Raw genomic sequence first — 27,634 nt, forward strand, 5'->3', positions numbered from 1 at the left:
GACCTTTCCTCTCCCAGCACATCACTGGCCCTGCAGCTGGGACCCTCCCCTGACCTTTCCTCCCCTGGCATGTTGCTAGTCAGGTTCCTCAGAAGAGGAACAAGGGGGCTGGAGAATGGCCTCATTCGACTCCCGTACAAGCCCTTGCATGACTACTTTAAGCATCAAGCCCACATCAAATAACCCGAGGAATAAAGCCTTGGATCTGTTGACCAGAGACAGAATTTTGATCAAACTAAAGACAACATCCAGGCCTCAGTTGTGTTTCAGCTCCAGGCAGGGAAAATCAACAAAAGCAGACTACCAGTCAGTGGACGCCTTGACGCTGAGGGGACACACCTGGAAAGCTCATATATATCCTATTGAGATCCTCTCCCACCCCCCAGACCCCCAGACCAAAGCTCTTAAGACTCAGGACCCAGTGTGCGCACACTCCCTCTCTGAGCATGCGGGTGCCCTTTCCCCTCTCCTACCAGCAGGCGCCTTTTCTTTGCCTGCCTTTTTCCTAACCACCAAGGGCCCTGCATTTGCCTATGTAACTTGCTTCCTGAGTGCACACAGCTCAGCTGGCTCGCTTCTTCCACACCTCACCACTTCTACCCCTGTGACTTTCTAAAGAAACTTTTGCTTGTTTTTGAGCCTCAGCTCTGAATTCTTGCTTAGTCAAACCCAGCCGAGGTCTCACATCTGCTGCTGTTTTGACATTAACACCCCCTTCCTAACCACTTCTTTGCCGTATACTTGCTGGTACTTCTCTGGCATCTCAAGCTGCAACGTGTGTTGCAGGAGGGCCTGCCTCCACCATACCACCTGGAAGATCTCATTCACTTCTTGGTCCCAACCCAGAACTGACTTAGCAACCCTAACCTGCATCTCAGACTCAGGCCTTCCTTGGGCTCCAGACCCATGTCCAGCATCTGCTGGGGACGTTTCTTGGGCATCTCATGCTAAACACGTCCAGACTGGCATACAATATTTTTTTCCCTCTCCTACTTAGTCAGTGGCTGACACCACCATCCACCCCAGTCACAAACAGCGGGCGCGCACCCTGAACTGTTGCCTCCCTGTCTCCTCTGCACATCTCCCTCCAACCCCCACCCCAAATCAGCCCTGAAAACCAAGCAGCGCACCAGAAAAGTCTGATGAGATTTTTCACCTCCTACCACTAAACCCCCAGCCCTCTAAGCCTCAGCTCTCCTCCTCACAGGCGGCAGCACTCACTTCCTCCCGCTTTAGAGACAACCAAGGAGGGAGACCTGGCCTGTGTATTTGCCTTGGGGTGCAGGCAGATACACCTGAGTTCAAAGATCCATTTTGCTTCCTGACCCCTGTGACTTACAAAATGAGACTTGAAAATATATAGTGTGTGTTGCCTTGGCTGGTGTGTCTCAGTGAATCAAGCGCCAATTCGATTCCCTGTCAAGGCACACACCTGGGTTGCAGGCCAGGTCCCTGGTTAGGGGCATGCAGTAGGCAACCGATGGATGTTCTTCTCACACGCCAATGTTTCTCTCCCTCTCCTTCTCCCTCCCTTACCCTTCCTCTAAAATTAAATAAATAACATTTTAAAAAATAAAATATATAGTGTGTGCCTTTTTATAAACAGAACAAGCATCCTTTGAGGGGTCAAGCAGACCACTGATTAACCTTCTGACCATGTTCTGCTATACCACTTCACAGTCTATATGTTTATTTGTATTTTTAAAAGGTGTATGGGACACTCTCAAGACATTAAAAAAAAAAAAAAAGAAATACATAGTCCCTGCCCTCAGAGATTCCCAATGTAATGAGGACTTCAGCCAGGGGGAGAATATTTCCATCTAACAGGCTCTGCTGGAAGGACATTGGATGCTGTTGAAACCAGATAAAGCTTCCACTGGAAGGCAACATTTAAGCAGACCCTTAAGTCCACCACCAAGGGCTCCCACTGATGGTTCCAGAATCTGCACAGGAGTAAGTGTGGCCATCTCCAGCCATGGCACCTCAGTGGACAGGCCTGAGCCAGGCAGCCTTGGGATGGAAGAACCCCAAGAGGTGAGCCTAGGAGGCAGGGAAGCATGTGCTGTTGCTCCTCATCCTCTCCATGAACACCAGCCAGGGCTTCTACCCCCAGGGTGGAGGTGAAACTGGTATCAGTCAGGGTTGAGGGGTATAGCCAAATGCCCATCTAGAACCTGGGCTTCCTCTCAAGGAGACAGGGTTGCATGACCATTGCTGGGCACATAAAAACCTTGTGCATTGTGTCAGGCCCTGATGGTGGAGGTTGCCCTGCTGACATGCCTGGGGCCAGGCTCCTTGGCAGCTCAGCTCCAATCCCCCCAATTCCAGCTGAGAGGGTGGACATGCCAGGCACCTCATAGTCCCTCACGCAGGCTCAGGGCAGCGTATCTCCCTGTAAGAAAACAAGATGGTGCAGTTGGTGGGTATCACCTGCAGGCTTCATATCCCAAGGCCACCTGCCCACTCCAAATAGTGCTGTTCCTGCTGAGAACCCAGGAAAACGTTCTCTTCAGGCTATGGAGGGCTTGGTCCAGTTCACCTCCACATGGTCAAGGGTGAGCTGGGTCTGAACCTGCCTCAGACAGACCCTCAATGCAGACCAGTGGACCTCTATTTCTCCACAAGACCCTGACCAAACCTGGAGTTTCCAGTCTTACCCAGGGTGCTGGTATGAGAGATCCTCTTCAAACCAGAGCTCTTCTGAATCCAGAGCCTCTGACCCTGTCCAGCCATGACCCAGTTGGAGAATTTATGGGGCAATCCCCCAGCTCTACACTCACCTAGTTCTCTGACAGAGGATCCAGCCCAGCTCTGCACCTGTATCTGACTGCTGGGAAGTGGAGTGAGGCAGCAAAACTCCCTCTCCCCAGGTGCTGTGTGTTGTGGGCTGGACCTGACTGATGCCCTTTCATCATTGCACTGCTTCCCAGCAGCCCACAGTAGTGCAACAGGGAAAGAGTGTCAGGCAGGCCTGCCAGTGCCTGGTCTCCGGTGGTCGGTGGGTGGGGATCTCAGACCAGGAATGCAGGCCCAACGGGGAGGGGCTTCTGCCTGGGGGAAGGGTGCCCTCTGACCCCAGAGGCCCAGGCCTGGCCAGGATCTCAAGTTTCCATGGAGAAGGGAGCCAGCAGAGCAAGGGGGAGGGGAGAACCTGCAGGCCCAAGGGGCTCCGCCTAGGGAAGAGGAGATGGAAGTGTGGGGGAGGGGGGTCCCCAAGGTTGGTCCCAGATGCTTTGACAATATCATTGCACTGCTTCTCAGAGCACAGTAGTGCAACCTCGTCAGAGCACCTGCGGCCAGCAGGGGGTCAACCTCATCAGAGCACTGCGGAGGGACCCCCCCCCCCCACAGCAGTACACATAGGGTGGGGAGCTCAGTTGTGGGTGGATGGGGCCAGAGGCCCTGTCCTGGACATCAGGACCAGGAGGGGTGATTTCAAGGGGGCTGCAGTCCTCAGGGTCCTCAGGACCCCAAGGCACCCAGACCTAACTCAGCCCACTCCAGCCAGAGGAGGACAAGAGACCCCAAACTGAGGGGTAGTTCCAACCCAGGAGCGGGAGCCAGGGGAGGAAGGGACGCACACACAAAGGAGAGGGGCCCCTGCTCCACCGCAGTCCGACACCCACTCGACCCTGAAGCAGGGGTGGATACAGCCCAACAATCCTATGCCCTCTCCCGGTCCTGAGGCTCCCAAGAAAAGGCTGGCTCCACTTGGGGACGACGCTCTCCTGCTAGCCCAGGCCCCCATCCCTGGCTCCTGGCACCCAACTTGGGCTCCGAATTCTGTCCTAACAGATTTGCTGCCCGGAGAACCAGAGTGCAGCAGAGGAACAGGATGCGGTGAGGGTGGGGAGTCCCGCCCTTCTGGAGTACCTTGCCCGGAGAGGGCACCTGGGGTCCGGGCTGAGCCCTCCACACAGACTTGCCAGTTAGCGCCGCCCTGCCAGTTCCTGGCGACGTGCGACCCTTCTACTCACGCGGCGGGATACCCCTTCCTACTCTGGCCCGGGCATGACGCGGAAGGTTAGCGGAAGAGAGGTCTGGGAAGTCGTTCGCCCCCGTAGTCTCCACCAGGACGACTCCGCACCTCGTGGCACCCTCTTGCCCACCGGCTCCATCTTTAACCCGCTGACAGTCGGAGGGGCCGAGCCCCCAGCTTCTTAGCATAACGCCGCACTCATTGGCCGGCACAGGAGCGGGGCTTTGCCTCCCTCACTGCTATTGGCTAAGACTGGAACGATTTCAAAATAGCCTCGGGGCTGGGATTGGCAGTGCTGCGTCTAGGGCTCGGTGGTTTTAACAATGAGTTCTACAAACACTTTCTCCCCATTCATAATTTATCAAAAGAAACTTTGCCGACTGTCGGCGAGTTTTCTAGCTAGGAGGATGAGAGCACTTGGAAGTCCTGTGCGGGGGGGGCAGCGGCGTGGCTGAGCCCAGAGGATGGGGTTGCGACCTTTGGAAAATGCCCGAACCCACGCGGTACAGCCTGTGGTGGAGCAGAGCTGCAGGTCTTCTTCGTTTTCTGTGCTGATATTGCTCCCTGTACCTCCCAGACGCGGTATTCACCTGCGGTGGGCTTTCTGGTTGCGGTAGCCCTCACCGCCACACTCCCACCATCCCCTCGCAGGGACCGCTTCGACCTGAGTGGAGTTTGCCAGAAGCCACCCCGGTAGGCCTGGGCTGTGGAGCCCTGTGGATCTGAGGGAGGTACCGGGAAGGGAGTGTCAGCTTGGATCCCCTGCGTGATTGTGATCCACTTTGTGGATAAGTATGCACTAAGTGCTACCCTGGGCTGATGACCTGGAAAGATGTACACCTAGGGGCCCTCACATAGTGCGGCGTGGGGGGGCGGGGGGCGGGAGCGGGGTGCTTAGGGCCCCTCCTGTTTTATTCTCTCAACCCAATGGCTGAGAGCAAATATTTTTCGGGCAGGCAGAGCTAGGTTTGAATCTTTATAAACCATGGTTGCCTCCTCTGCAAAATTAAGACGATAACTGGACCTGCTTACAGGGTTACTGCCAGGAGCAAATGAGAGGCTGTTTAAATCGTTGACCTAGCATCAAGCACTTCGTGTTCAATAGAGGAAAGCTCTGCTGCTGCTGCGGTTTTAATTTTTGGTCTTGTCCTGAATTCTGCCCGGAGCCATCTTACCTGCTCCCACCTTGGTTTCCCAAGGGTTACTATAACAATACATGTGTGCACTGTTTGATTCCACTCTTAATTAACACTCTGCATTTATCATGGTAAGGAGGTAATAGACAGAGGGGACTCTTACAGCCAGGAGGGGCCAGGGATGAACCAGAGTGCCCCCTTGAATGGGCAGTGAGGTCCCACCCACATTCCCTTGGCAAATCAACACTACTGAAAGGATGCTCCCTGCCAGCACCTGGGGCCCTCGAGTACACTTCCTAATGTCCAGGGTAAGTGGGAAGTGCTACAGAATAATTCCCCCACCCACCAATCAGCTCTCAGCCAATGAGGGCAGATACATTGGTTGGATAACAACCCTCCACCACCACCACCACTGTCCTTGCCCTTGGTTGGGATAACTTGGATGCTTGTTCTACACTGGGTCCCAGAACTCCCCATGGAGTTAAGATCCAGTTTCCCACAGGGGTTACTTGCTCAACAATGCAAACTTCACCAGCTGCCTCTCCTTCTCCTCTCACAGCCCCACTCCTCTACCTGGGTTTTCTGGGATCATCTCCCAACATTCTTTACTCCAATCCTGTCTCAGGTCTGGTGATTGATGGGAGAGGAATGTAGACTTGTACACAAGGCCCACGGGGTTTGGCAGTGAAGAGGTCAGGAAGAGGTCTGTGTTTGAGCAGAGCAGGGGCTCATGGGGGAGACAGTAGGGGGCAGTGCACCTACATAGGACCCTTCTCCCCTCAGGCCTCTAGAGCTTTTCTAGAGCTTTTCTCCCACCCCTATCAGGTCAATTGATTTCTCAGATGTAAGGTGCTCTGCCGACAGTCCTCCAAGCCTCCTTCCTACCAGTTGCTACTCCCAGCCTCTTCTGGGACTCTTTTACTCTCATTCAGGAAAATGGCACCCTCTTTCCCTACCAGCAACCTTAAGCCCCTACCCTCCTACGCAGCCCCACCTGGGTGCTTAGAAAAATCCAAGAAGCCTGTTATCTCTTCCATGGCCTCTAGAGGTCACCATACTCAGCAGAACTAACATCTTCCTTTATTAGCGCCCTCCTATTGTTCCTGCATTTAAATCAATGCTTTGTTTGACTAAATTGTGCCTCTTCTTCCAGAAAGCCTTCTCAGATCTCTGCAGGTAGCAGTTCTTTGAGGTTACCTTCCCATTCAATATCTTCTGAACTTTTGTTACCTCCTTGGGACCTTGGAAAGTTGTACTTGGGCCCCGAGATGCCACATGCCTGGAAAGGCTGGGGTATGTGGGGTACCATTTGCACCGTAAGGGAGGGAACCTGTGATGCTAATATCCAGCAGGTAGGCAGAGTCCTGGCCTGGTGCTTGCTCAAAAACAAGTGTGAAGACTTTCACAACTGCTAGGGGAGGGGTGCCAGGAGAATGGGGGGAGCTTACCTCAAAGGGGTGAGGGGTCTGGAGAGCTTGTGCCTTATCCCTGCTGAAAGGAGTGGGGTTCCCACTTATTCTGCTGAGGCCCTGGCCCCAGCCCTTAACAGGAAGGTTCATGAAGCTCAGGGGTCAGAGAACAGGGTCAGTTGCCATCAGACTATCTGAGGGTGACAGGGCAGCGTTGGGATGCATGGAAAAGCATCAAAAAGGTTTGGGCAGCCCTGATTGGTGTGGCTCAGTGGGTTGGGCGTCCTCCCACAAACTGAAAGGTCGCTGTTTTGATTCCTGGCTAAGGCACATGTGTTGGTTGCAACCCAGGTCCCCAGTTGGGGACGTAAGAGAGGCAACTGATTGATGTTTCTCTCCCTCTTTTTCTCCCTCCCTTCCTCCTCTCTAAAAATAAATAAATAAATCTTTTTAAAAAACTATTTGGGTCCTGGCTGGTGTGTCTTAGTGGATTGAGTGCCAGCCTTTGAACCAAAGCGTCATGGGTTCGATTCCCAGTCAGGACACAAGCCTGGGTTGCAGGCCAGGTCCCCAGTTGGGAGTGCATGAGAGGCAACCACACACTGATGTTTCTCTCCTTCTCTTTCCCTCTCTCTAAAAATAAATGAATAAAATCTTACAAATATATATATTTGGATGGGTTCAATTGTTCAGCTGTGTGGGAGATAGTAGTTTTGCACTGAGGAAGAGATAGTGAGCTGGGCCAGAGAGATCTCCTGATCACCCCCAGGCTCACTCCAAAATAATCACAGACCAACATTCTTTAATTAACAAAGGCACTTGAGAACCCCTACAAACCCAAAGTCTCCAAGAGTGGCCATGCAGACACCCCACCCTGCCATACTCCATCTACCCAGCCATGGCACTCAGAGTTCATCATGACCCGCAGAGGGATCCGGGCTGGGCTTGATGAAGATGCCTTCCATGGCCTTCCACGCATTGTGTGTGTTGGCACTGGGCATGCCATGTACCTCATGCTGCCCACGGATGGGGTTCCCATACTGCTCGCCAGTGACGGACAGGAACACAGAGGTGCCCACATGCTGGAAGCGCACGGTGGCCTCCCGCTCCCAGTGCTGCCCCGAGCAGCGGACCGTCCACAGGTCGAGGTCATCACCTTCACCATCTTCCCCAAAGGCACTCACCTCCTGTGGGTGCAGGGGGTAGAGGGGACAGAGGGCACACTGAGTTCCCTGTGGTCACTTGCCTGGCAGCAGCACTCACACCTAGGGCACTGGGCCTCAGGTCCTTCCCTGTGTCTCTCAGCCTCAGCTTCCACAGCTGTGAACTGGGACAATACCAGCCCCAGCCCCTGGTAGGGCTTCTCCAGAAGAGGCTCTTTAAACGCGTGCAAACCCTATCCCACCTGTCTGAGTGGTGACCACTGGCCTCCACAGAACCGAGGCCCCCTCCTCTCTCTTCTTCCATGTTCTTCCCATCCTAACCCCTCTGACTTTCAATATAAAGTCCAATCCTTCAGGCTGACAGTCAAGGTCTCTACTGAACTCATGCTTTTTGTTCTGACAACCCTCCAAAAGCACCCTCTGTTCCACCTCTACTCCTTCCCTAACCTCCCGCCCTTCCTCCCCTATCCAGTTCCAGGGAACTCCATGCACTAGCTCTTCCCCAGGCCTGGAAAGATGCTCTCCTCCTCTCTGTGGCCTAGAGGACTCCTACTCATTCTTCCAGACCCAGCCTTAGTTCCTCTTCCCTTACAGGTTTCCCAGGCAAAGGCCATATGAATCCTCCTCCTGGGTCCAGCTAGCCGCCAGGAGTGGAGCCATCCAGCAGGCCCAGATCCCTTTTTCTTGTCTGTCTCTCCGCTGGCCTGAGAGAGGGGCCCTGGCGAGTCACCTGTGTGTTCAGAGGGGGCCTCAGTAAACATTGAATTGAAATTCCTCTTTCACAGAGGAAGGTGAGGCCCAGAGTAAGTGAGAGGAAGGGTAAACTCTGTCCCCAGCCCCTCACACACACACCAGAAGCCTCTCCTCGGGCTGGGGGAGGGGGCTTACCTGGTTATTGGACAGCGGAGACGGGAAATGGTGTGTGTGTAGGTTCTTGCCAGTGAGCACGTGCGTCAGCCTCACGGCCTGCCCGCAACGCACCGGGGACCCTCGCGGGCACCCGCCCTCCGAGCCGCCGCGGATCCTCCAGTAGCTATTGGCGTCGTCAGACGCATCCACGCCGGTCACAGACTGTTGGCCACTGCCTGACGGCGACACCCCACCCCCCCCCCCCCGGGGTCACCGTCAATCCGAGAACTTGCGAGCCTCGGCTCGAACACCATAAACTACCCCCGGACAATCTCAAGCCTGCGACCCCAACGGCTCCCCCCAAGCCCGCATCCCTGGCCCCCCGCTGAACTCCAAGTCCTTTGGCCCACAGCTCCCTGACGACCATACTCGCCCCCGATATCCCGAATATCCACTCCAACCTCCCATCCTTGTCTCTCTAGGTCCCCCAATAACTCCAGCCAGATAACCCGCAGACCCCTGGCCCGCAGACGGCCAAGATCACCCAGACTTCAAACTCTCAACCCCAGGCCCCGCCCCCTAGCGATGCCCCAGTCCCGAGCCCCGCGCACCGGATCCGTATTTGATGTCGTGCGAGTGCAGCCGCACCCTGTGCTGCGTGTTGAACAGCTTCAGGACAGACCCGCAGGTCACGAGCCCCGCGCCGGTCTTGGCGGCACCGCTGACCGGCACCAAGAACGCCAACAGTAGCCCCAGAAGCGCCGCTTCCGCAGCTCGTCCACCGCTCGCGCTCCACATCGCCCCAGCCCGGCTCCGCCAGCTCGGGCCTTAGAGCCGCTTCCTTCTCCGCAGCCGGCCAATCCGGCTTTGACAGGGACCGGCGCGGCAGCCAGTCACCGGTCTTCTCGGCGCTCCGCCTGCCCTACCATTCGGTCGCGGCGGAAGGGACCCTCCCCCAGCTTTCGAGACTGCCGCTAGGGAGGGGGCTGGAGACACGAGGAGGGTTTTAATTGGTCCACGCTTCCGAGCACTCACCAATGAAAACCAAAGGGAGGCTGATACGGCTCCAAGCCTTGGGAGAGCAACCCGGGTACAACTGTGGGTTGAGGTTGCCCCACCCAGCAGCCTCTGACCCCCTATTCATGAAGCTCCTTCATCCTAGATCCCCGAGCCCTCACTCACAGCTCCTCTCAGACCCTGGGTCCGCCGCTGCTGGGTCTTGAGGTTGTTCGACCACTAGGTTTTGTGGTCACAAAGTCGACAGATCTCAGGTCATTCAGTTCCCAGACCCTGGGATTAAATAATCCCCTAGTCACTAGGCCATTGTTTCCTCCCTGACATTCGGTCACCTCAGGCCCTAGACCCTGGGGTTTCTGAATTCGCGTGACCTCTTACCAACTCCCTTCGTTACACTATTGCCAGTTCGCAGCAGAGGGCAGCAGGGAGCTGCGGTATTGAGGATAACAGTACGGTACGTTCTCACCAGGAAGCCCCAAAACTGTCTTAGGAAACCAGAGCCTTAGTAGACCAAGTGAGTGACGGTAGGAACCAAGACCCGGTGACTGTGTGTTCCAGGTTTGTGACAAGCACGGGTCCCAGTCTCACTGTCTTCTCAGAGGGCTGTCAGTTTTGTCTTCAAGGGTGGGAAATTTACATGCCTATTTATCCGTCCATTAGTGAAACGTTCTTACATTGACTTCACTCCAGGCCCTGTGCTGAGGCCACACGGGAACTGGCTTGGGATACATTAACCAACAGGCTGAATACCCATGCACTTGGGGCACCAGCAAAGCCAAGAGAACAGTTCATGGTTAATGAAATTATCCAGAATTTTGCATTCAGAAAATTCAGAACAGAGCCATTTTAATTACAGCAACATGCTATTTTGGAGTTTTTGTGTTTAATACTGTTTTTATTTTGAATTACATATGGGATAGGGCACCTTGATCTTTCCAGGACTTAGACTGTCCAAACTGCTGGATTTGACAAACCCTACATTTGAGGGGCCTCCAGTCCAGGGTGGAGAGGCTAGGGTACAGTCTGGGAAACAATGGATGTCTCCCATTGGACATACCAACAAACATTTCAAACGTAATGTGTCCAAAGCAGAATTCCTGCTCTCCTCCCTCAAAATGCCCTCCCCACCCTCCACCCCCAGGTTTCCACAACCCAGTAATGGCACCTCCAGTTGCCATTTGCCGAAGCCAAGAACTTGGGATTCATCTTTGATTCCTCCCTTTCCCTCACATCTAACCCAACACTGTGACTCCAAAACAGATTGTACGTCATCTCGCCTTCATCCCTCCTCACCACCCTAATCCAAGCCACCCCACCTCCCATCCAGATATCTGCCACCGTGGTCTAACTGGTTTTCCTGGTTCTGGGGGTTTTGCAGTCTCTCATAAACAAAGTGGACTCTGGTTCTTTTACTGAGTGAGTTTATAATAAATACCCCATTCTAGAACTGGATTATAAAAAATAAAATAAAACCCAGCATCATGACAAATGGTTTGGAGCCACTTAAGTCTCAGTGGTTTCTTACACGGCAACAGACACCTACAACAGGAGCTGAAGCTCAGGTGTCTCTAGTACCATGTGCCTCTGAGGCTGGGGTGAGAATGTATTCAGTCCGCCCTTGAGGACTTAGCAGTGGAGCCTGGGAAGCTGGTGGGTATCATAGCAGCTGCTGTCTCTCAGAATCTTGGGACTCCCCTTCTTGGCTGTCTCCTGCCACCAGGATTTCTGGTTTCTCTGAAGAGGGGTGGAAGGTGGCTGCTCCTCACCACCCACACCATCAGTGCAAACTAAACCCAATTGTGCATCCCAATTGCAGGCTCCTGGGACAGAACCTGATTGGCTTAGCTGGGACTAGGGTTGTGGCAGTATGGCCAAGCAACGACGGCCAAGTGGTACAACAATAGGGAATGAAAATGGCTGTCATGGCCCCACACTATGGTGGGGGTAACAGCGGGTGACCTCAGGGAGTAGGTCTTACGGGCTGAGCATGTTCCTTAAAAGATCCTTACCAAAAATGCTCTGTGGAGAAAAATGAGCCCCTGACCCCCTACCTTAAGACTCTGGTTCCTCTGACTTCCAGTGGAACAAGTCCTCCACCCTGAATCTCAGGGCTGGGTGTTATGTGGAAGGTCCTCCTTGCCTGGCTCCAGAGGAAACTCTAGAGTTGCCATGTCCGTAGGCATGGGCCACTTAGCATGCTCAGGCTGGACTGAGCAGTCTTGGGCTCTCTGCACCCAGTGGGCTCCAGGGTAAGGCATGAGAGACTTATCTTCTATGTGGTGAGTCAGTGTAGAGCATTTCCACGTGTTCTCTCGGCCATGGGAAAGGGGGATGGTGGGGGGAGTCTGTTTTCTCAGGGGAGAAAACAGACTCCCTTAGGAAGGCAGAGAGAAGGAGAGTGCTGAGCTGTGGCACAGAAATGCCAGAAGTCCCTGGAGAACCTTGTAGATGATACCTGCCATGCCCACAGATGCTTCTGGAGAGAGTAGAGTGGTCCTGCCCAGGGCAACTGCAAAAAACAGTAGTCATGTGACCAACCTGGGGCAGCCAATCCTGTGCTTGACCAACCAGCAGCCCCCATGTGGCTTGGCACGGAACCTCCAGTTTTAGAAGTTGGAGGTGAGAAATACAAACTAGGAAGACAGGTAGCCGTGGGAGCAACAGGAAAGCGTGTTCCCTCAGTCAGAACGTGAGGTGTGGCATGTCAAAGGGAGGAGGGAGCCACCCTGGCAGAGGAGCCACCCTCTGGAAGCAGGAGCCATGATGCACAGGGGTTGTGATGGAGGGGAACCATGAGCCCTGACAGCTTGAAGAGCCAGGAAGATGCAGTAGACAGGAGTAGAGAAAAGCCCTGAACAGGGATTTGTGTTCAACAGAGCATGTGAGGTCACGGGGTCCAGAAGACTGCCAGCTGTCACGAAGGCCAGTTGCAGCCAGACCTGGCCTACTGGAGGTGCTACTCAAGGGCAGGTAAGCATGTGCATGGAAGGGAGGCTCAAAGTGCGGACAAGAAAACTGTGCTCCATCAACAGAAGCTTTATTTTTCCTGTTGGCTCTCTTGAGAGGCTAAGCAGAGTTCCTTGTGAGCATTTAGCCCATTCTGACCTCAGCTCAGGACAGGGGCTGGCAGGGTGGGCAGTGTTTCCCTGAAGCAGGAGGGAGGGAGGAAGAGCAGGAAATCTGGAACTCGGTTCAGCTTAGCGGGACTTGAGGGGGATCTCCAGGGCCATCTGTAGAGTGGCTGATCTCTGCCTCCACTTGAGGCTTGAGGGTTCTCTAGGTCTCACTCTCATCACCCCAAAATTTTTAGTGCTTGTCTTCCTCCTTCTCCTCACTGTTCTGGCTCTGCTCCGAGGCCACTACATGCTCATATGGGTTGGAGTCCACACCAGCACTGTAGGGCATGGAGAGCTTGGGCTCTGAGAGGTTCCTGGGCTTCTGCTCCTCAGCCGTATTGTTCTCCTGAGGGGTGAGCAGCTGGGGGACCAACAACTCAGTGTGGAGGTCCTCCCCCTCGGCCACCTCCTGATCCGTGACAATGCCTGGCTTGGGCAAGGCGGAGTAGGATTCTCTGCTCTGTTGGGAAGTGCTCCTGTGGGAGGCAGTGAGATGGGAGGTGTCATTCTGAGATGCCTGCTGGGGCACCTCCTGAGGCACCTGCTGGGGCACCTGCTGGTCCCACTGGGCCTCCTCCAGCTTTCGCAGCAGGCAGCTCCAGTCGACCGCTGAGGACAGGCAGATGTGGGAGCCTTTCACCTTCTTGAAGCCCAGCAAGAGGTCCATGAGCGTTTCAGTGATGGGAAAGGAGATGAAGCCCAGCTGTTTGGCGAGGTTCATCTCAAACTTGTACTTGCAAACAAGCAAGGAGACAGCCTGCTCCATCAAATAGTTGACAAGCTCCTCATAGCAGGGGTTGGACAGGTGGGCCGTGGACTTGGATGAGATGGAGGGCAGTCTCGTCTTCTTCATGGACTCGTAATTGGGGGTCTGTGCAGCAGCCAGGGAGGGAAAGGGAGACTTGTCATGCCACTCTCCCTGCCCTGCAATGGCCCTCACACCCAGAGTGCCCTTCATGTCACCCACGTGGACACCATGCCCGTCCCACTAAGGGTATGGCCTCGATACATCTGCTCTGCTGTCCCCTATACAGCTGAGCCCAGGTTCTGCATGTCGGCCAACCCTCACACTTAACCACGCTATCATCATCACACTGGCCATACCAGTCAGGCCCAGGACAAGGCTGGTAACTATAGTCACAGTGTCAGCCAAACTGGAGCCTGGACAATCTAGGTTCCAGCAGGTTCTTGCCCAGCCCAGGGTTCAGAGAAGGGAAGTGTGCCTGTGCCTTATTGGGTGAGAAGAGGTCCAGGGGCTGTGTTGGACCTCCACCAGGGTGAAGCCACCTACACCTCTTCTGTACCCTTCCTGGCCAACTCCCTGTCATCTGTTTGGATACACTGGAGTCCTGTCCAAGGCAGCAGGGTCAGAGGGTCCTAGACCTAGGGCGCCGGGCCACACTCTGGGCTCGGGCTGCTGTCTGCAAGGGATAGGACTCTACCCGCATGGGAGGGTCTCCAGGCTTCTCGTGCAAGTGTTAAAAAAAATTACCCAGAATTAACAGTAGCCTTTATTTATCTTCGATAAGACCTAGCAGTAACTAGGCCAGGGTTCCTGGGCCCCATCAGCTTGTCCCTTGCTCAGGTGGTTTCCACAGTGCAGGGCAAGAGACCTGAACTATGGGTACCTGCCAATGACAGTGGCTACAAAGAACGGTGACTGAAGGGGCCCTTCTCTTGCATCCCTGTCCCTAACCCCCCAAATCCCACCCATGAGGATGTTGTCTGTGGTGACAGTGAAGTGAGTGACGGGGAGAAGCTTCTTTCCAAGGAGGTGAGTGGCGAGAACATGGGGAGGCGGTGGACGGAGAGATTTGGTGGGAGGAGACGGGGCAGGGAGAGGCCAGCGGACTTGCGACCTGGGTGAGGCGGGTCTGGCTGGGCACTTCCACCTTGATCCCGGGGGCGGGAAGGGTGAGGTGTAGCCTCCGCCAGGGCTGGGCCGTTTGGCTGGAGCTCAGGGGCTCAGAAGCGAGCATGGGTTGTCTCTGCTCTTTGGGACCCTGGTCAGGTGCCTCCTGCCTGGGCTGGGGTGAGCGGACCTTGGTCTCTTCTGTGGGTATCACTTGGAGCCTGAATTTGGTGACCCCTTGGGCACTAGGCACAGGAGAATCACATTCCTTCAGCTTGCCCCGTCCTCTAGACTTGCTGCTCTTTTTTCGAGTCATCTTGTAGCTGGAGGCTGTGGTGGGGAGAGAATCATAGGGCTCCTCCTCCCCTTCGATGGGTATGGCCTCCTTGGAAGTTTCCAAATTGGGCCTTGTGCTGGGCTCCCATTCTGATGGGAAGAGAGGGCAGCCGTTGTGGCGGCGGGAGCCACTGAGCTTGTCCACAGCCTGGTTGACCACACTCTGCAGGGCAGGGAAGAGGTGGTGCTTGGCCAGGAAGTCTAGGGTCAGATGGGGCTCACGGAGTGCAGAGTAGCCAGGCAAGTTGAAGGACTCCGGCTGGCTCAGCAAGGACGTGACCTCCTTGTTGAACTCTCTCTGGAGGAAGACTGGCTCTTTCTCTCCAGGACCCAGCTCTGATGCTGCGAGAATGCCCGAACTTGAGCCCAGCGAGTCCCACAGCAGAGAGTCCCCCTGGGAGCAGGACTGCCCCAGGCTTTTCTGAAGAGAGAGGGAGGATTCTCAGAGGTGTCCAGGAACAGCCAAGCCAGGCCTGAATCCGGACTCTGGGGTGGACTCCGTCCTACCCACCCCCAGGCCATGGCCCCACAGCTCACCCCTCTGTTCTCCAGCCGCAGCAGCCGTTTGAGACTCTTCTCCTGCAAAAGTCTGTCCCTCAAGGGTGGCAGTGGGCCCACGCCATGGCAGCTCAGGTTGCTGCCCTGGCTGTGGGAGCCCAAACAGCCAGCTGTGATGCTGCTGTGTGAGTCAGACATGGAACTGGAGCAGGATGGGTAGTTGTTGGGGTGCCCAGTGCAGAGGCTGGGCTTGACTCGGTGCCGATGCACAGTGCTGTGGCTGGGCCGGGAACGCACCCGCCGCCCACCCCTTGGCACCTCCACTGGGTCCTGCACCTCCACCAGTGGCACCCCAGTCTTTGTCTTCATGGTGGCCATGCGCTCAGCTGCCTCTTCCACCACCCTTTGCAGGCTGTCCAACACCTGGCCCTCAACAAGGAAATCCAGGAAACTACCAAAGGGCCGAGGGCCCCTCAACTTTTGACGGTGGCTGCGAGGCCCTGAACTACCTGAGGGGCCATACATCGATGGTGGGTGTGGCATGTGGCCCAGCCTGGAGGTCTGCCCCATTTTGGGGAATGCTGGCTTCTTAGGTGGCGGCACCTGAGAAGACAGGGATGTTACAGTAGGCAGGAATGCCCCAGAAGAGGATGGAACCCCTGGGGTCCTCCTAAAGCACCAGGAGCTGGGCAGGGAGTGCGAGGTGGAAGGAAATGTGTTTTGGAGTCAGTCAGCCCTGAACTTGGACCCTGGCTCTGACACCCCTGTGACTGTGGGCACGATGGCCCATCCTGTGGTCCAGTTTCCTGGTTTGCAGAGGGGGAGTCCACTTAGGGTTGCTCTGAAGCTTCCCTGATACGTACATTTCACATACACAAGCATTGGCCTGAGAGCCTGAAAGCCTATTTTCTGTTCTCACACAGAATATGAGTAGGAGTCACAAAACCGCTCTGGATCCTACTTGGGCTCCTCATCTACCTGGAGAGCAGGCCAGGACTGCTGCGCTGCTGGGTTGCGCAGACCACCTGTGATCCTGAGCCCTGCACGCTCCACTGCCACTTCTGTGACTCGAGTCCTGAGCCCTGAGTAGACTCCATGATCCCACTTGGGAGCCCAGTCCATTAAGCCCCTCCCGGGCCACTTGGAAGTCAGGGGACACTAGATGAAATTGAGGGTGTCTAGGGCCCAGCAGGGGGTCAGAGCAGTAGTCAAGAGATAAGGACATCAGTAAGAGGCCCAGAGAGGAAGTCAATAGTGAATGAGAAAGTGATGTTAGAAAGAAAAGAACAGAAAAGAAAAGAAAAGAAAAGAAAAGGAAAGAAAAGAAAAGAAAAGAAAAGAAAAGAAAAAAAGAAAAGAGGAAAGGAAAGGAAGGGAAGGGAAGGGAAGGGAAGGGAAGGGAAGGGAAGGGAAGGGAAGGGAAGGGAAGGGAAGGGAAGGGAAGGGAAGGGAAGGGAAGGGAAGGGAAGGGAAGGGAAGGGAAGGGAAGGGAAGGGAAGGGAAGGGAAGGAAAGGAAAAAAAGAAGAAAGGGATGGTTATGAGCAGGGGCACCAGAGCTGGTGAGGAACAAGATGAGGTTGGTCAGGCCCCAGAGACAGGCTCTGTTGGACACATACCCGGGCCAGGTATGGAGTGTGGCCGGCCTCATCGTCCGCCAGGTATCCTGAGTGGTGGCGATAGCTGGTCATGATGTGGGTACCCAGGGTCCGCTGCCTGCCTCCTCTCTCTTCAGTTCTGCGTGCAGCTGCGGATTCCTCTCTGCGCCGGGCGGGGATATGGAGTGAGAATTCCCCCAGTGTTCAACTCTCCGTCTGCCTGTTGGACACTGTGCCAGTGGCCCAGGGGTCCCCAGGCTCTTTGCTCCCCCCATCCCATATGCTTCATGTGGCTGACCCTTTTTCTGCTCGGAGTCCTCTGGACGTCTACCCACACATCCTTGTCTAGAGTTGTAGGGGTGAGGTCCCTGAGGACGTCTGCATCCTGTCTCTGACCCTCTCAGACTCTCTCCCTTTCCAAGCAGACCCCAGTCGTCCTGGCATCTGTCCCAGGCCCAGAGCTCATCCGCTCACCAGAGTCTGCACATCACTCGGTGCCAGCCAGTGCGATCCACGCCCCAAGTCCTCCTGGCATGCTTATTTGCATGGGGCGCCCTTATTGGCTCTCAACAGGAGCTCATTCTCTAGCGCTCCCCGACACAAAGGCAGTGGGCGGGGCCCAATTGGCTCCTCCCCCATTTTTCCTGGCCTCACAACACTCAGAGGCCAGAGGAAGAGGCTCTGATCCTCGCTCCACATCTGCCCTGACGGGGGGCCTAAGAAACAAAACCAGTCTCCTCTAGAGACACAGGCACCTTCTTCAGCTTCTCTCTGGTCCCTGCGTTGTCCTGGGCCTCTTGCTTTCTGTCTTCTTTCCAGTATCCTCCCCTCACCCAATGTGGACAACCCCAGGGGCTCTCTGGAGCCCTCCCCATTCTGCATTCTCCCTGAGCTCAGTGGAAAGAGTCCCCGCTCTAAGCCACAGACCTAGCTTAAATTCCTACCTCTTCTATTCCCCTCCTGTGTGAACCAACCTCTCTAATCCTCTACTCCTCCTCTATAAATGGAGCTGAAACTCCTTCCACATGGAAGTATAAAGATTACATTTTCATACCACACACCAGCATCCCACAATGTCCTGGAATATCTTTATGTCCTCTCCCCCTCTGCCCGGTAAACCCCTCATGCAGCCCTCCTCCCAGGTGCCATGTCTTCAGAGAAGCCTTCCCAAAAGTTTCGTCCCTCCTTCGCATACGGAATTACCACAAACCCCATCCCAGATTCTGCCACATGCTTGTTGTTACTTGTTTGTCCACCAGATGGAGCTCCTTGGGGGGACTGAGGCGCTCACCCCTAATTTCTAATATTTCTAATAACACTAGTAGTATTAGAATAGATACTCAATAAATGTCAACTTTCTCCTTCCATTCTTCAGACATGAAGGACCTTTGGCCTTTCCAGGATCAGCTTCCTAGAGGAGAATGATATTTGATTGAAGCCCGATGATGTAACAATCATGTTTGAACACAACAGTTCTTATGCCAAGAGCTTGGGGAACTCTTTGAGGCCTCCAATTCTTACACCGACCTCATGGGAGTGGTGATTATTTGTTATTCTCAAGCTTGGCTTTGTCATCTCTGCCCCTGACCTAGGGGGCAGCCAGGGCCTAAAGGACCAGAGCAGAACCACATGCAGCCTCAGAACTTCAGATCTAGTCCCAGCTCCACTACTCCTGGCAGGGTCACTTTGGGCAAGAAACTTCCCTTCTCTAGCTTAGTTTTTTCATCTGTAAAACAGATTGGTAAACAGAAATGACATCACTGATGTCGTAGGCTGCACACAAATACTGCATGTCCCTTGGGAAAATCAAGACAGCTACATCATGTCAACCACGTGACTATTCATATAGTCATGGGTAGGGAAAGCTTCTCCGGCCTACAGAGAAAAGAAGGAGTCTCTGAATGTAAAACTTAAGAGACCAAAGCAGGGGTTAGTGCTTTTGCAAATGAAGCGATTGGTATTACATGTTTTCTTTCATTTTCTTATTGTTTAGAGCTTTTACAAACCACAAAAAAAGACTCCTCTTAGAAAAAGCAATAAAAGACAGCCCTGGCTGGCCTGGCTTAGTGGATTGAGTGCCCACCTATGAACCAAAGGGTCAAGAACTCAATTCCCAATTAGAGCACATGCCTGGGTTGTGGGCCTGGTCTCCAGTAGGGTACATGAGCGGCAACCACACATTGATGTTTCTCTCCCTCTCTCTCTCCCTTCCCCTCTTTCTAAAATTAAATAACATCTTTTAACAAATTAAAAAGAAAGAAAAATCAGTAAAAGACAAATGGGCAATTTGAAAAAGGAACATAAAGGGCTAATAAAACCCTGACCAGTGTGGTTCAGTTGGTTAGAGCATCCTCTGGTAGCCAAAAGTTTGAGGGTTTGATTTGGGCCACTGCACATGCCTGTGTGGACGGTTCAATCCCCAGTCCAGGTGCATATGGAAGGCAACCAATCAATGTTTCTGTCTCTCCCTTCCTCTTTCTCTAAAAGTAATTTAAAAAAAAAAATGTCCTTGGGGGAGGACAAAAAAAACTAATAAAAACATGAAAAAGCTCATAGTCACTATAAAAAAATGAAACAACACAAGAACGAGATAATACCGATTCAATCATTATTTCTCAAAATTTGGGGGTGGGAGAGAAGAGGAATTGGATGTGTCTGTTTGCTTAGTGAAAATACTGGAAGGACACGATACCCAGAAAGTTAACAGCACTAATCTCTGCTTCAGGTTATCTTGCTTCAGGTTATCTTTCCTGTATTTTTCATATTTAGTGTCATTTTTGCAGTCACTGAAAGTTTTGCATTGCATTAAATGTAGCAGTGGTCTACTTAGATTGGATACAGCACACTGGGTGGAGGTGGGAGGTCGTTGCAGGGCCACGGCGGGACCGCTAGGTGGCAAGAACAAAGGTGAAGTGCAGGCGCGTCGTGTGTGAGTGCATAGGGGCGGGGCCTGGACTGTTTAGTCCACTCCCCTCACGTTCCTGCCGCAGGCGGAGGGAAAGGATGTCTTGGCCGCGCGTGCAGCTGGTGGTCACCGCGGACGACTTTGGTTACTGCCCGCGGCGGGATGAGGGCATCGTAGAGGCCTTCCTATCCGGGGCTGTGACCAGCGTGTCCCTACTGGTCAACGGCGCGGCGGCTGAGAGCGCTGCGGAACTGGCCCGCAGGTGAGGAGTAGCCCCCTACAGAGAGTCAGGGAGGGCTTTGGTCATCGCCGCTGCGCAGCCACCAGTACTCCGCTCGCTTTCCACCCTCAGGCACAAAATCCCCATCGGACTCCACGCCAACCTGTCCGAGGGCCGCCCCGTGGGCCCGGCTCGCCGTGGCGCCTCCTCGCTGCTCGGGCCCGAAGGCTTCTTCCTGGGCAAGATGGGATTTCGGGAGGCCGTAGCGGCCGGAGATGTGGCCCTGTCCCAGGTGCGGAAGCGCTGCTGCTGGAGGAGGACCCCTCCCACCGAGGCTCCGCCCCGAGGGTACCCGGACGCAATCGGGCGGGAGCGGATGCTGGGTGCTTGCCGGATTCCAACTCTGGAGCAGTCACACGCTGGCATAGGGAGGGGTTCTCTTCAGTAGCTGCTTCCGGACGTTTAAGGTGCCTATTGCCCTCACCTTCCAGGTGCGGGAAGAGCTGGAGGCCCAGCTGTGCCGCTTCCAGGAATTACTGGGCAGGAAACCCACTCACGTGGACGGGCATCAGCACGTGCACGTGCTCCCAGGTTGGTGGTCCCAGGCAGGGGACTGTGTGCCCAGGTGAGGTGGGAGGTGCTCCCAGGCAGGGAGACGTGCTCCTTCCTGACTGCACTCCGCCCAACCGCAGGCGTGTGCCAGGTGTTTGCAGAGGTACTGCAGGCCCATGGGGTGCTCTTCACTCGGCTGCCTCTGGAGCGCGGACTGGGCAGCTGTACTTGGCTCGAGGCGCCGGCGCGTGCCTTTGCTTGCACGGTGGAGCGTGACGCCCTGGCAGCCGTGGGTCCCTTTTCCCGCAGAGGCCTAAGGTGAGCCTCCCCTCCCCCACAGTTGTGCCCAGTTCCCTGCCTGGCCCAGGTCCCAGTGGATCCTGCTGGCAGCACAATTGGCCAACTGAGTCTGTTTCTCAAAATCGAAGGAAGTCAGGCTTCCGTCAGCGGTGGCTCCACCTCTGATCCGTTCACCCTCGGCCTAGCCCTGCCCATTGCTGTTCTGCCCGTCCCTGCTCTGATGCCTGGGTATCCACAGGTGGACCGATATCTTCGTGGGCCTGAGCACCTGCGGCCGGCATATGTCGGCTCATCGTGTGTCAGGGGCCCTGGCTCGGGCCCTGGAAGGTACACCCACAGGTCACTGCCTGACAGCCGAGCTGATGACCCACCCAGGCTACCCCAGTGTGCCACCAGCTGGAGGATGCGGTGAGGGCCCTGATGCCTTTTCCTGCTCTTGGGAGCGGCTGCATGAGCTGCGTGTCCTCACTGAACCCACACTGCAGACCCGGCTTGCCCAGGATGGCGTGCAGGTCTGTGCCCTCCATGACCTAGACTCCAAGAGACCCAGGGAAGGGATCCCTGGCGAAGCCACTCTGGAAACCTTCCTGGAGTCCTCTCAACTGTGACGCTGACAGCCAAGAACTAATGCCCTAGTGCTCAAGGGAGGGGGCAAGAGCTGAGCTTTCGCACAGCCCAGAACCAAGCCCTAGAGTGGGTTCTCTGACTTCCCTGGGCAGAGTGATGCCACCTCTGTGACCAGGTCCTCATGACTCGTAGAGTGCAGCCACAGCTTCCACAAGCCCTCTTGGCCACAGGAGATTCAGCCTGTGACATCTTGGCCTGGGGCTTGCCAAGCATTTTGGGCTCTTCACATTTCCATGTAAACATTTTCTTTGTTTATGTTTAGTGGCGGGAGATTATTATTGCCCGGAAAACCTTCACAGACACACAAACTGACAAAAACAACTTCAGGGTGCAAACCTGGTCACTATTCCAGAAAAGGTATATATAAAACAAGCTCTACTGTCTCGTTTTGCTCATGCTTAGGTTTTACTCTTCTTTGGGGAGTGTACGGGGAAAAGAATGTCTCATCTGGCTATTTTTAGAGAGGTATATTATCTCAATATTTATTTAGGATGCCAGATTCCTAACCCACATCTGGTGATGTGTGAATGCCCTGTGCCTGGATCAGGAGGTGTAGGGAGGGAGGGGATGGGGAAGGGGAAAGAAGTTCTTGGAAGCACAGGGAGTCCAGACCTGTTCTGAGGGATGGAAAGGCAGATGCAACACCACATGATCCCTCTTGTCTCATGTGAAACTGCTTAAGTGCAGGCAGTGACGTCCCCACTTAACAGACCTAGTGGTGGGAGTGGCAGAGCAGGGCTTTGAAGCTATCTGTTTGTGTATTTGTCATGCACTGTCAGGCATGGAATCAGGTGCCAACAGAGCCCTCTTCTGGCCTAGGCAGCCTTGATGGCCATTCAGCTGTCTCAAGGGGCAGGGATCTCTATCCTTTCTGCCTCCATCCACCCGTGACCCCATCCTTGATTGTGGCTTCAACCCCCTTTTCTGGTTCCACCTTCCATCTTAACCTTCCCTAGACCTAGACTATCGTAGGTACAGCCCCTTTCCTCCTACCTTTCATTCACAGCTATAAACTGGAGTCACTGGGAGTTTGGTTGCTCCTATTGTTCTGCCCTCACCTCTTTGCCTCAGCCCTTGGTGTCTGGCCACACTCCTGCAGGCTGTTGGCTGGAGCTAGTGGGGGTGACCTGAAGGTAGCCTGCTGGCACAGGAGCACCTTCCTCAAGGGGGATTCTGCTGTTCTGAGAGGAGGCAGCTGGCTGTGTGGCTCTCGGGCTCAGGACAGATGTGGGTGGGCAGGAGGGATGCTTGGGAATCTGTAGACACTAAATGAAACTGTGGGAGGGAGAAGAGCATGAGCAGAGATGAGGGCCCAGCACTGGCTAGGGACCCTCAATGTTTTAGACTCTCTTTCCAGGGCCTTGGTTATAGCTTCTGCAGTACTGGGTAGTCAGGTTTAGTCTGATTGTCTTGAGAACCACATGGTGCCCCCAGGAGCATAGTCTGCAAGCAAAAACATTTCCAGTCCTGGCCGGTAAGGCTCAGTGGATTGAGCTCCGGCCTGCGAACCAAAGGGTTGCCGGTTTGATTCCCGGTCAGGGCACAAGTCTGGGTTTCAGGCCAGGTTCCCAGTGTGGGGCATGAAAGAGGCAACCACACATTGTTTCTCTCCTTCTCTTCCCCTACTGTCTAAAAATAAATAAATAAATAAATAAATAAATAAATAAATAAATAAATAAATAAATAAAGTCTTTTTAAAAAGTCATTCAAGACAGCTTAAAAAAACAACAACTTCTAATCACCCAGGATTGACCGTTACCAAGTACTGCCTGGGCCAGGCACTATGCTGAAGTTCCAGCTTCAGCTCTGGTCCTCAGGTAGCTGCCACTTGTTGCATGAAGGAAGTGAGAAGCCAATTTGGATGAGGCAGGAAGAACTCACACAAGCTCTGGGGTTTTGCTTCCCACTGGGTCAGGTGGCTACCCTGCAGGGTGGGGCATGGAGGTGCTGCCAAGTGTAGTAAAAACAAGGCTGAGGCCACCAGCCTATAGACCTGACCCTAAGGAAGTCCTGAGGCCCCCAGAGGGCTAGAGGGTGACAGAATCCAGGCTTCAATGGGCACTGGAGTGATGAAATAGGCACATATTTCAAGCTGAACAATTAAAACTAAAGGCAAGAAAATGGCAGCTCCAAGGTTCAGGAAGCTCAGATGGTCTTGCAGGCCTCTGGCTTCGAGGAGGGGTAGAAGGTGGCTGTGCCTGGGCTCAGAGGGACCAACGGTGGAATGCAGCAGGAGCAACACTGTAAAACCACAGGCCATGTAGCCTTGCTGTCACAGAGGCCCAGTTCCCTCCTCTGTAAAAATAGGAATAATCATGTCCATGGGGCTGTCCTGAGCTTTACAAAGGATAGTGCTGGGAGAAAGAGTACCCCAGGCCTGCTCCTTGCTTCTCCATAAACATGACACCCCAGGTGAAATTTCCCCTCCCAGAAACCTGCAGACTTGGCTGACAGGGCAGGCCTGGTCTCTGCTGGTTTCATTTACAGGCAAGGAACTTGTCATGGCTCTGGGCTGAATCAGTGCCTCAGCAACCCACTATCCTGGGGATTCATGGGGTTTCTGGGTGGAACCCTTCCAGAAAAGGGCCTAGTGCCACCCTCAGGTACACCCTCATTAGTTCTGGGACCAGCCAACTTGCTCCTCTGCTAAATGTGGACAATACCACTCTGCTGGAGCCAACAGGACTGAAGTGATGCACACACCTAGAGGTGCTGTCCCCTCCCGAGACATCCAAAGGGTCCCTCTGCAGACCCCAATAATCTGGACTCTAGCCTTTTCTGCTCCCCTTGGGGAAGGCCTCTGTGCACCTCTTTCGGCAGCTGGGCATATGGAGAGAGAAGCAGAAACTGTGGGAGACCAGAGGCCCCAGCCACCCCCCACCCCACCTCTGAGAGCACAGGCCCCTGGCACTGCCACGGCCAATAAGGAAGAAACCCACGCAACCAAGTCAGTGTTGGAGAGCATTTTTATTAAGGGCAGCAGAACGGGATCGCAGCATCTTAGAAAGCCTATTCTCTGCCATGGGGGGCAGGGAGGAGGGTGAGGACCTGGCCCATTTTGGTTCGGTTCAGGTAGGAATAAATTCCTGAGTGGGCTCAGGTCAGTGGTGACAGCTCTCCCCTTCCCCAGAGGACCCGACTGTTTGGCTGTGGAGCTGCCGGGGCACCAGCGTGCTCAAAGCCTGCCCTGAGGGCTTGGCGACCACCGGACGGCTTCAGGTTGGATGGAGCAAGCCACCAGGCCTTAGGGAAGGACCACCTACGGCCTTGCTCTCCCAGGGCCAGGCCTGTCCTGACCGGGGCAAACGGTGGAGTGCAATGCCAGGGCTGAGAGTACCCTGAAGGGCTGCCAGTTTGACAAACGTACCTCCGGCGGTGAACAGAGAAGTGAGGGGCGACAGGCAGGCAGAACTATGCTGGTAGAAACACGAAGCAGTGGGACAGTTTCCAAGAACAGCAATAATTCTGGATTCAGAGAAGCAATGATGGTGGCTTATATGGACAGCTTCTGACAGAATTTGGCATTTTATTACAAATCTGTGTGTGAGTGAAATCAAGTCCATCATCACCTTTCTGCTAATGAAGACATGTGGAAATGCTGACCCCGCTCTCCGGATGTACAGGAGTCTCCAGAACCTGTCCCATGAGTATGTAGGACTAAAGAAGCTGAATTCACTGACACACTGCAAGGGCCACAAACCCGGACGACTGAACAGCGTTATGCTGCCGAACCTACCTGTCGCTCCCGTTTCTGCACAGTAAAACCAAGCTGTCTTACAGGTCATAAGCCCTGGAAAGAGCCCAAGTTTTAGAACTAAAATTAAAACAGAGCAAAGTTTTAGTCTTTTTTCCACTGAATCTAGTACCCTGGAGAGCCAAGAAGCGAAGCCACCAGTGGCCGAAGTGGAGCTGGTGACTCCCTCTGGGTGTCAGTGACTTGTATTCTCCACTATTTCAGGGACAATCCCACTTCCTTTGAAAAAGACATTAACATTCAAATCCTGACAAGTTCATCTGAGGATAAATTCTAAGGTCAATTTTATTTCTACAAAAAAAAGGCAGTCAAAACAATATAAAACACATGTAAAGGATATTACTGAGTGAGCTTCAAGTGGAGCTTGACTCTGCAAAGGCTGTGAGTCCGGAGAGAGAGGGAAGGCCGTCCTGTTCCTGGGCTGGGCGGGGCTGGCCCTGCCCGCTGCTCTGAAGGAGGCCAGTGGGGCTCCAGGGACCCCAGACTGGTGCTGGCTACAGCCGAGTCCTGCCAGTTCCAACCCCGCGGAGTCCAGCTGTGCTGAGGGCGGGCCGAGGTGGGGCTGCTGCACTGAGGAGTTGGAGAGTGAGCTCTGTGGCACGTTTGGATGGAGCTTGCTGACAGGTGACCATGGGATTTCAAATGACATTCTGGCTTCAGCGTTGTCTGCAATGACCAACACGTCTTCTAAAATGGATGCAGGGAGGAGTGCCAACCTTCGACCTCAGGAGCCTCTCTGATGAGGAATCCCTCACACAAGTGCAGTGTCCTCTGGCTGGCAGGCCCTCCCCTGGGGTGGCAGCGGGCGGCGGGCCTGATGTTGTAGGGTTTTTCCAGGCAAGCCGGGCCAGGCTAGAGTTCAGTCACACACACACACATGGGTTGCCATTTAATCCATGTTATTGTGGCAACATTGGCCAGGTTTTTACATAAGAGCTGGGCCTCCCTTTTCACAGCTTTTTTTTGGGGGATGGTGGTGATAGGTTGCTTGTTTTTAAATTTTTAAAAAAGGATGTTATAAACTGGAACCAGTAGAATTTGAACAAACTCCCACACTGGGCAGCGCAACATGGGAGGAGAGAAGCCACCAGACTGGACAGAGCTGCCTCTCCCCTTTGTGGAGGAGACAGGTCCTGAGTCTGGGGAGTGAGTGAGTAAAGGAAACAAACTGAATGCAAGAAAGTGAGAGTTGAAAGGGCAGGGGCAGAAAGGGAACCACAACGTTTTATGTTAAATCTTATGGTCTAAATGTAAATCGAAGATTCTGGATAAATTTGGACCAAGAAAAGAAACACCATTCTTTTAGAGTAGATTGAAGCAGTGATTTTTAAAACAAAGAGAGCAGAACTAGAACATCTTAAATTTTTAATCCTTTCTTTACAGGTTACCTATATCACTTTTGATTAAGAAAACTGTAGAAAGTTAGTAACTGCCACAAGCGGACGCCAGGCGGTGGCACATGTCAATTTCCCACAGAGTCCTGCTTTGCGAGGTGTCTGAATGCACTGCTCGGGTCTCTGCTCACACTCGCTGGGGTCAATCGCGGCAGATTTTAGTCCACAGGTCGCTTTTCCCCATATTTCTTTGTAAACTCTTCAGCGTTCTTACAGAATTTTTTACGGTCCTTAGAGTATTCTTCAGCTAGGTCAGCCCGAAGAGGGTGCTCGGGCTGGGGGTCGTTCACCAGTGCTATGAGGGACTGGATTACTGCCAAGAAAAGGAGAAGGTGTTGCTGGTTACAGTAGTCTCAGAAAGCGCCCAGGCAAGACAGGCACCGGACTCTAACACTGATTTACAGTTATGTGCTCCTAAGACAAAGCGGCCTCCAATGTATCCAAAATTTCAACCAGCAGCAATTATAATTAGGAGAAGGGGACAGACAACAAACAGTCAACGGTGGATAACTGTTCAGACTGATGTCTCTTCCCCCTCCTCTGGGGACCTTCTGGAACTAACAACCGGGGGGAGCCCCAGGCCCCAGTCACTCCCCTCCACTCCCGAACTTTGGAGACGTCGGGCCTGACACACACAGTCTCTCTTCTCTCTCATGCATGCGTGCACAAAGCTTCCCCAGGGCAAGGGCTGAGTGGTGTGTTTTAGAATTGTGCTCAGTTCAAGATCGTTTCAACGAGTATGAGAATGAAGGATGCATGACAGGCCTGTGCCATGTAAGTGCAGTTAGTCCACCCTGGAAGACCCCGAGGAGCTTCTGAACCAGCTGAGAAAGGTTCATCTGACCACCTTGTCTGACCACTGGGAGTTCAACACCCCCAGTGGCAACACACTGTCCACTCCAGAGGCAGAGGTCACACCAAATTACACCGA

General features: G+C 54.0%; 4 protein-coding genes across 4 annotated transcripts in view; 1 reads left to right on the top strand and 3 right to left on the bottom strand.

Moving 5' to 3' along the window:
* Positions 1–7,309: 7,309 nt before the first annotated feature.
* On the bottom strand, positions 7,310–9,385 carry SDF2L1 (stromal cell derived factor 2 like 1). Its single transcript, XM_045819841.1, has 3 exons — positions 9,148–9,385; positions 8,576–8,772; positions 7,310–7,711 (listed from the first exon to the last, which is right to left on the bottom strand). Exons 1-3 carry the CDS (start codon positions 9,332–9,334, stop codon positions 7,430–7,432), a joined length of 666 nt encoding a protein of 221 aa, XP_045675797.1. The 5' UTR covers positions 9,335–9,385; the 3' UTR covers positions 7,310–7,429.
* A 3,474-nt stretch (positions 9,386–12,859) lies between these two features.
* CCDC116 (coiled-coil domain containing 116) lies at positions 12,860–17,046 on the bottom strand. The gene is made up of 4 exons (XM_045819781.1): positions 16,973–17,046; positions 15,395–15,958; positions 14,526–15,278; positions 12,860–13,540 (listed from the first exon to the last, which is right to left on the bottom strand). The coding sequence occupies exons 1-4, from the start codon at positions 17,042–17,044 to the stop codon at positions 12,860–12,862; spliced, it is 2,070 nt and encodes a 689-aa protein (XP_045675737.1). The 5' UTR covers positions 17,045–17,046.
* Positions 17,047–19,945: 2,899 nt separating this feature from the next.
* On the top strand, positions 19,946–23,143 carry YDJC (YdjC chitooligosaccharide deacetylase homolog). Its single transcript, XM_045819842.1, has 5 exons — positions 19,946–20,118; positions 20,209–20,368; positions 20,568–20,667; positions 20,769–20,946; positions 21,167–23,143. Exons 1-5 carry the CDS (start codon positions 19,955–19,957, stop codon positions 21,534–21,536), a joined length of 972 nt encoding a protein of 323 aa, XP_045675798.1. The 5' UTR covers positions 19,946–19,954; the 3' UTR covers positions 21,537–23,143.
* Positions 23,144–25,576: 2,433 nt separating this feature from the next.
* The window catches only part of UBE2L3 (ubiquitin conjugating enzyme E2 L3), a 48,255-nt gene continuing 46,197 nt past the window's right edge, over positions 25,577–27,634 (bottom strand). Inside the window, exon 4 of the mRNA XM_045819844.1 lies at positions 25,577–27,016. Within this exon, the coding sequence (XP_045675800.1) occupies positions 26,862–27,016 (155 nt within the window). The 3' untranslated portion in view covers positions 25,577–26,861. The remainder of the gene's footprint in view (positions 27,017–27,634) is intronic.

This window comes from Phyllostomus hastatus, unplaced genomic scaffold (genome assembly GCF_019186645.2).
Source record: "Phyllostomus hastatus isolate PE091 unplaced genomic scaffold, TTU_PhHast_1.1 phas_scaffold_387, whole genome shotgun sequence".
NCBI lineage: Eukaryota > Metazoa > Chordata > Mammalia > Chiroptera > Phyllostomidae > Phyllostomus > Phyllostomus hastatus.

Bases quoted from the DNA above. Each gene is read 5' to 3' on its own strand.
- SDF2L1 (XM_045819841.1), bottom strand. From the start codon at position 9,334: ATGTGGAGCGCGAGCGGTGGACGAGCTGCGGAAGCGGCGCTTCTGGGG. The intron at 8,773-9,147 runs GTGCGCGGGGCT...TGTCGCCGTCAG, and splicing joins CGACATCAAATACGGATCCG to GCAGTGGCCAACAGTCTGTG. The intron at 7,712-8,575 runs GTAAGCCCCCTC...CTGCACCCACAG, and splicing joins CTCCGCTGTCCAATAACCAG to GAGGTGAGTGCCTTTGGGGA.
- CCDC116 (XM_045819781.1), bottom strand. From the start codon at position 17,044: ATGACCAGCTATCGCCACCACTCAGGATACCTGGCGGACGATGAGGCC. The intron at 15,959-16,972 runs GTATGTGTCCAA...CTGTCTTCTCAG, and splicing joins ACACTCCATACCTGGCCCGG to GTGCCGCCACCTAAGAAGCC. The intron at 15,279-15,394 runs GTGAGCTGTGGG...CTCTCTCTTCAG, and splicing joins TGCGGCTGGAGAACAGAGGG to AAAAGCCTGGGGCAGTCCTG.
- YDJC (XM_045819842.1), top strand. From the start codon at position 19,955: ATGTCTTGGCCGCGCGTGCAGCTGGTGGTCACCGCGGACGACTTTGGT. The intron at 20,369-20,567 runs GTGCGGAAGCGC...CTCACCTTCCAG, and splicing joins GAGATGTGGCCCTGTCCCAG to GTGCGGGAAGAGCTGGAGGC. The intron at 20,668-20,768 runs GTTGGTGGTCCC...GCCCAACCGCAG, and splicing joins GCACGTGCACGTGCTCCCAG to GCGTGTGCCAGGTGTTTGCA.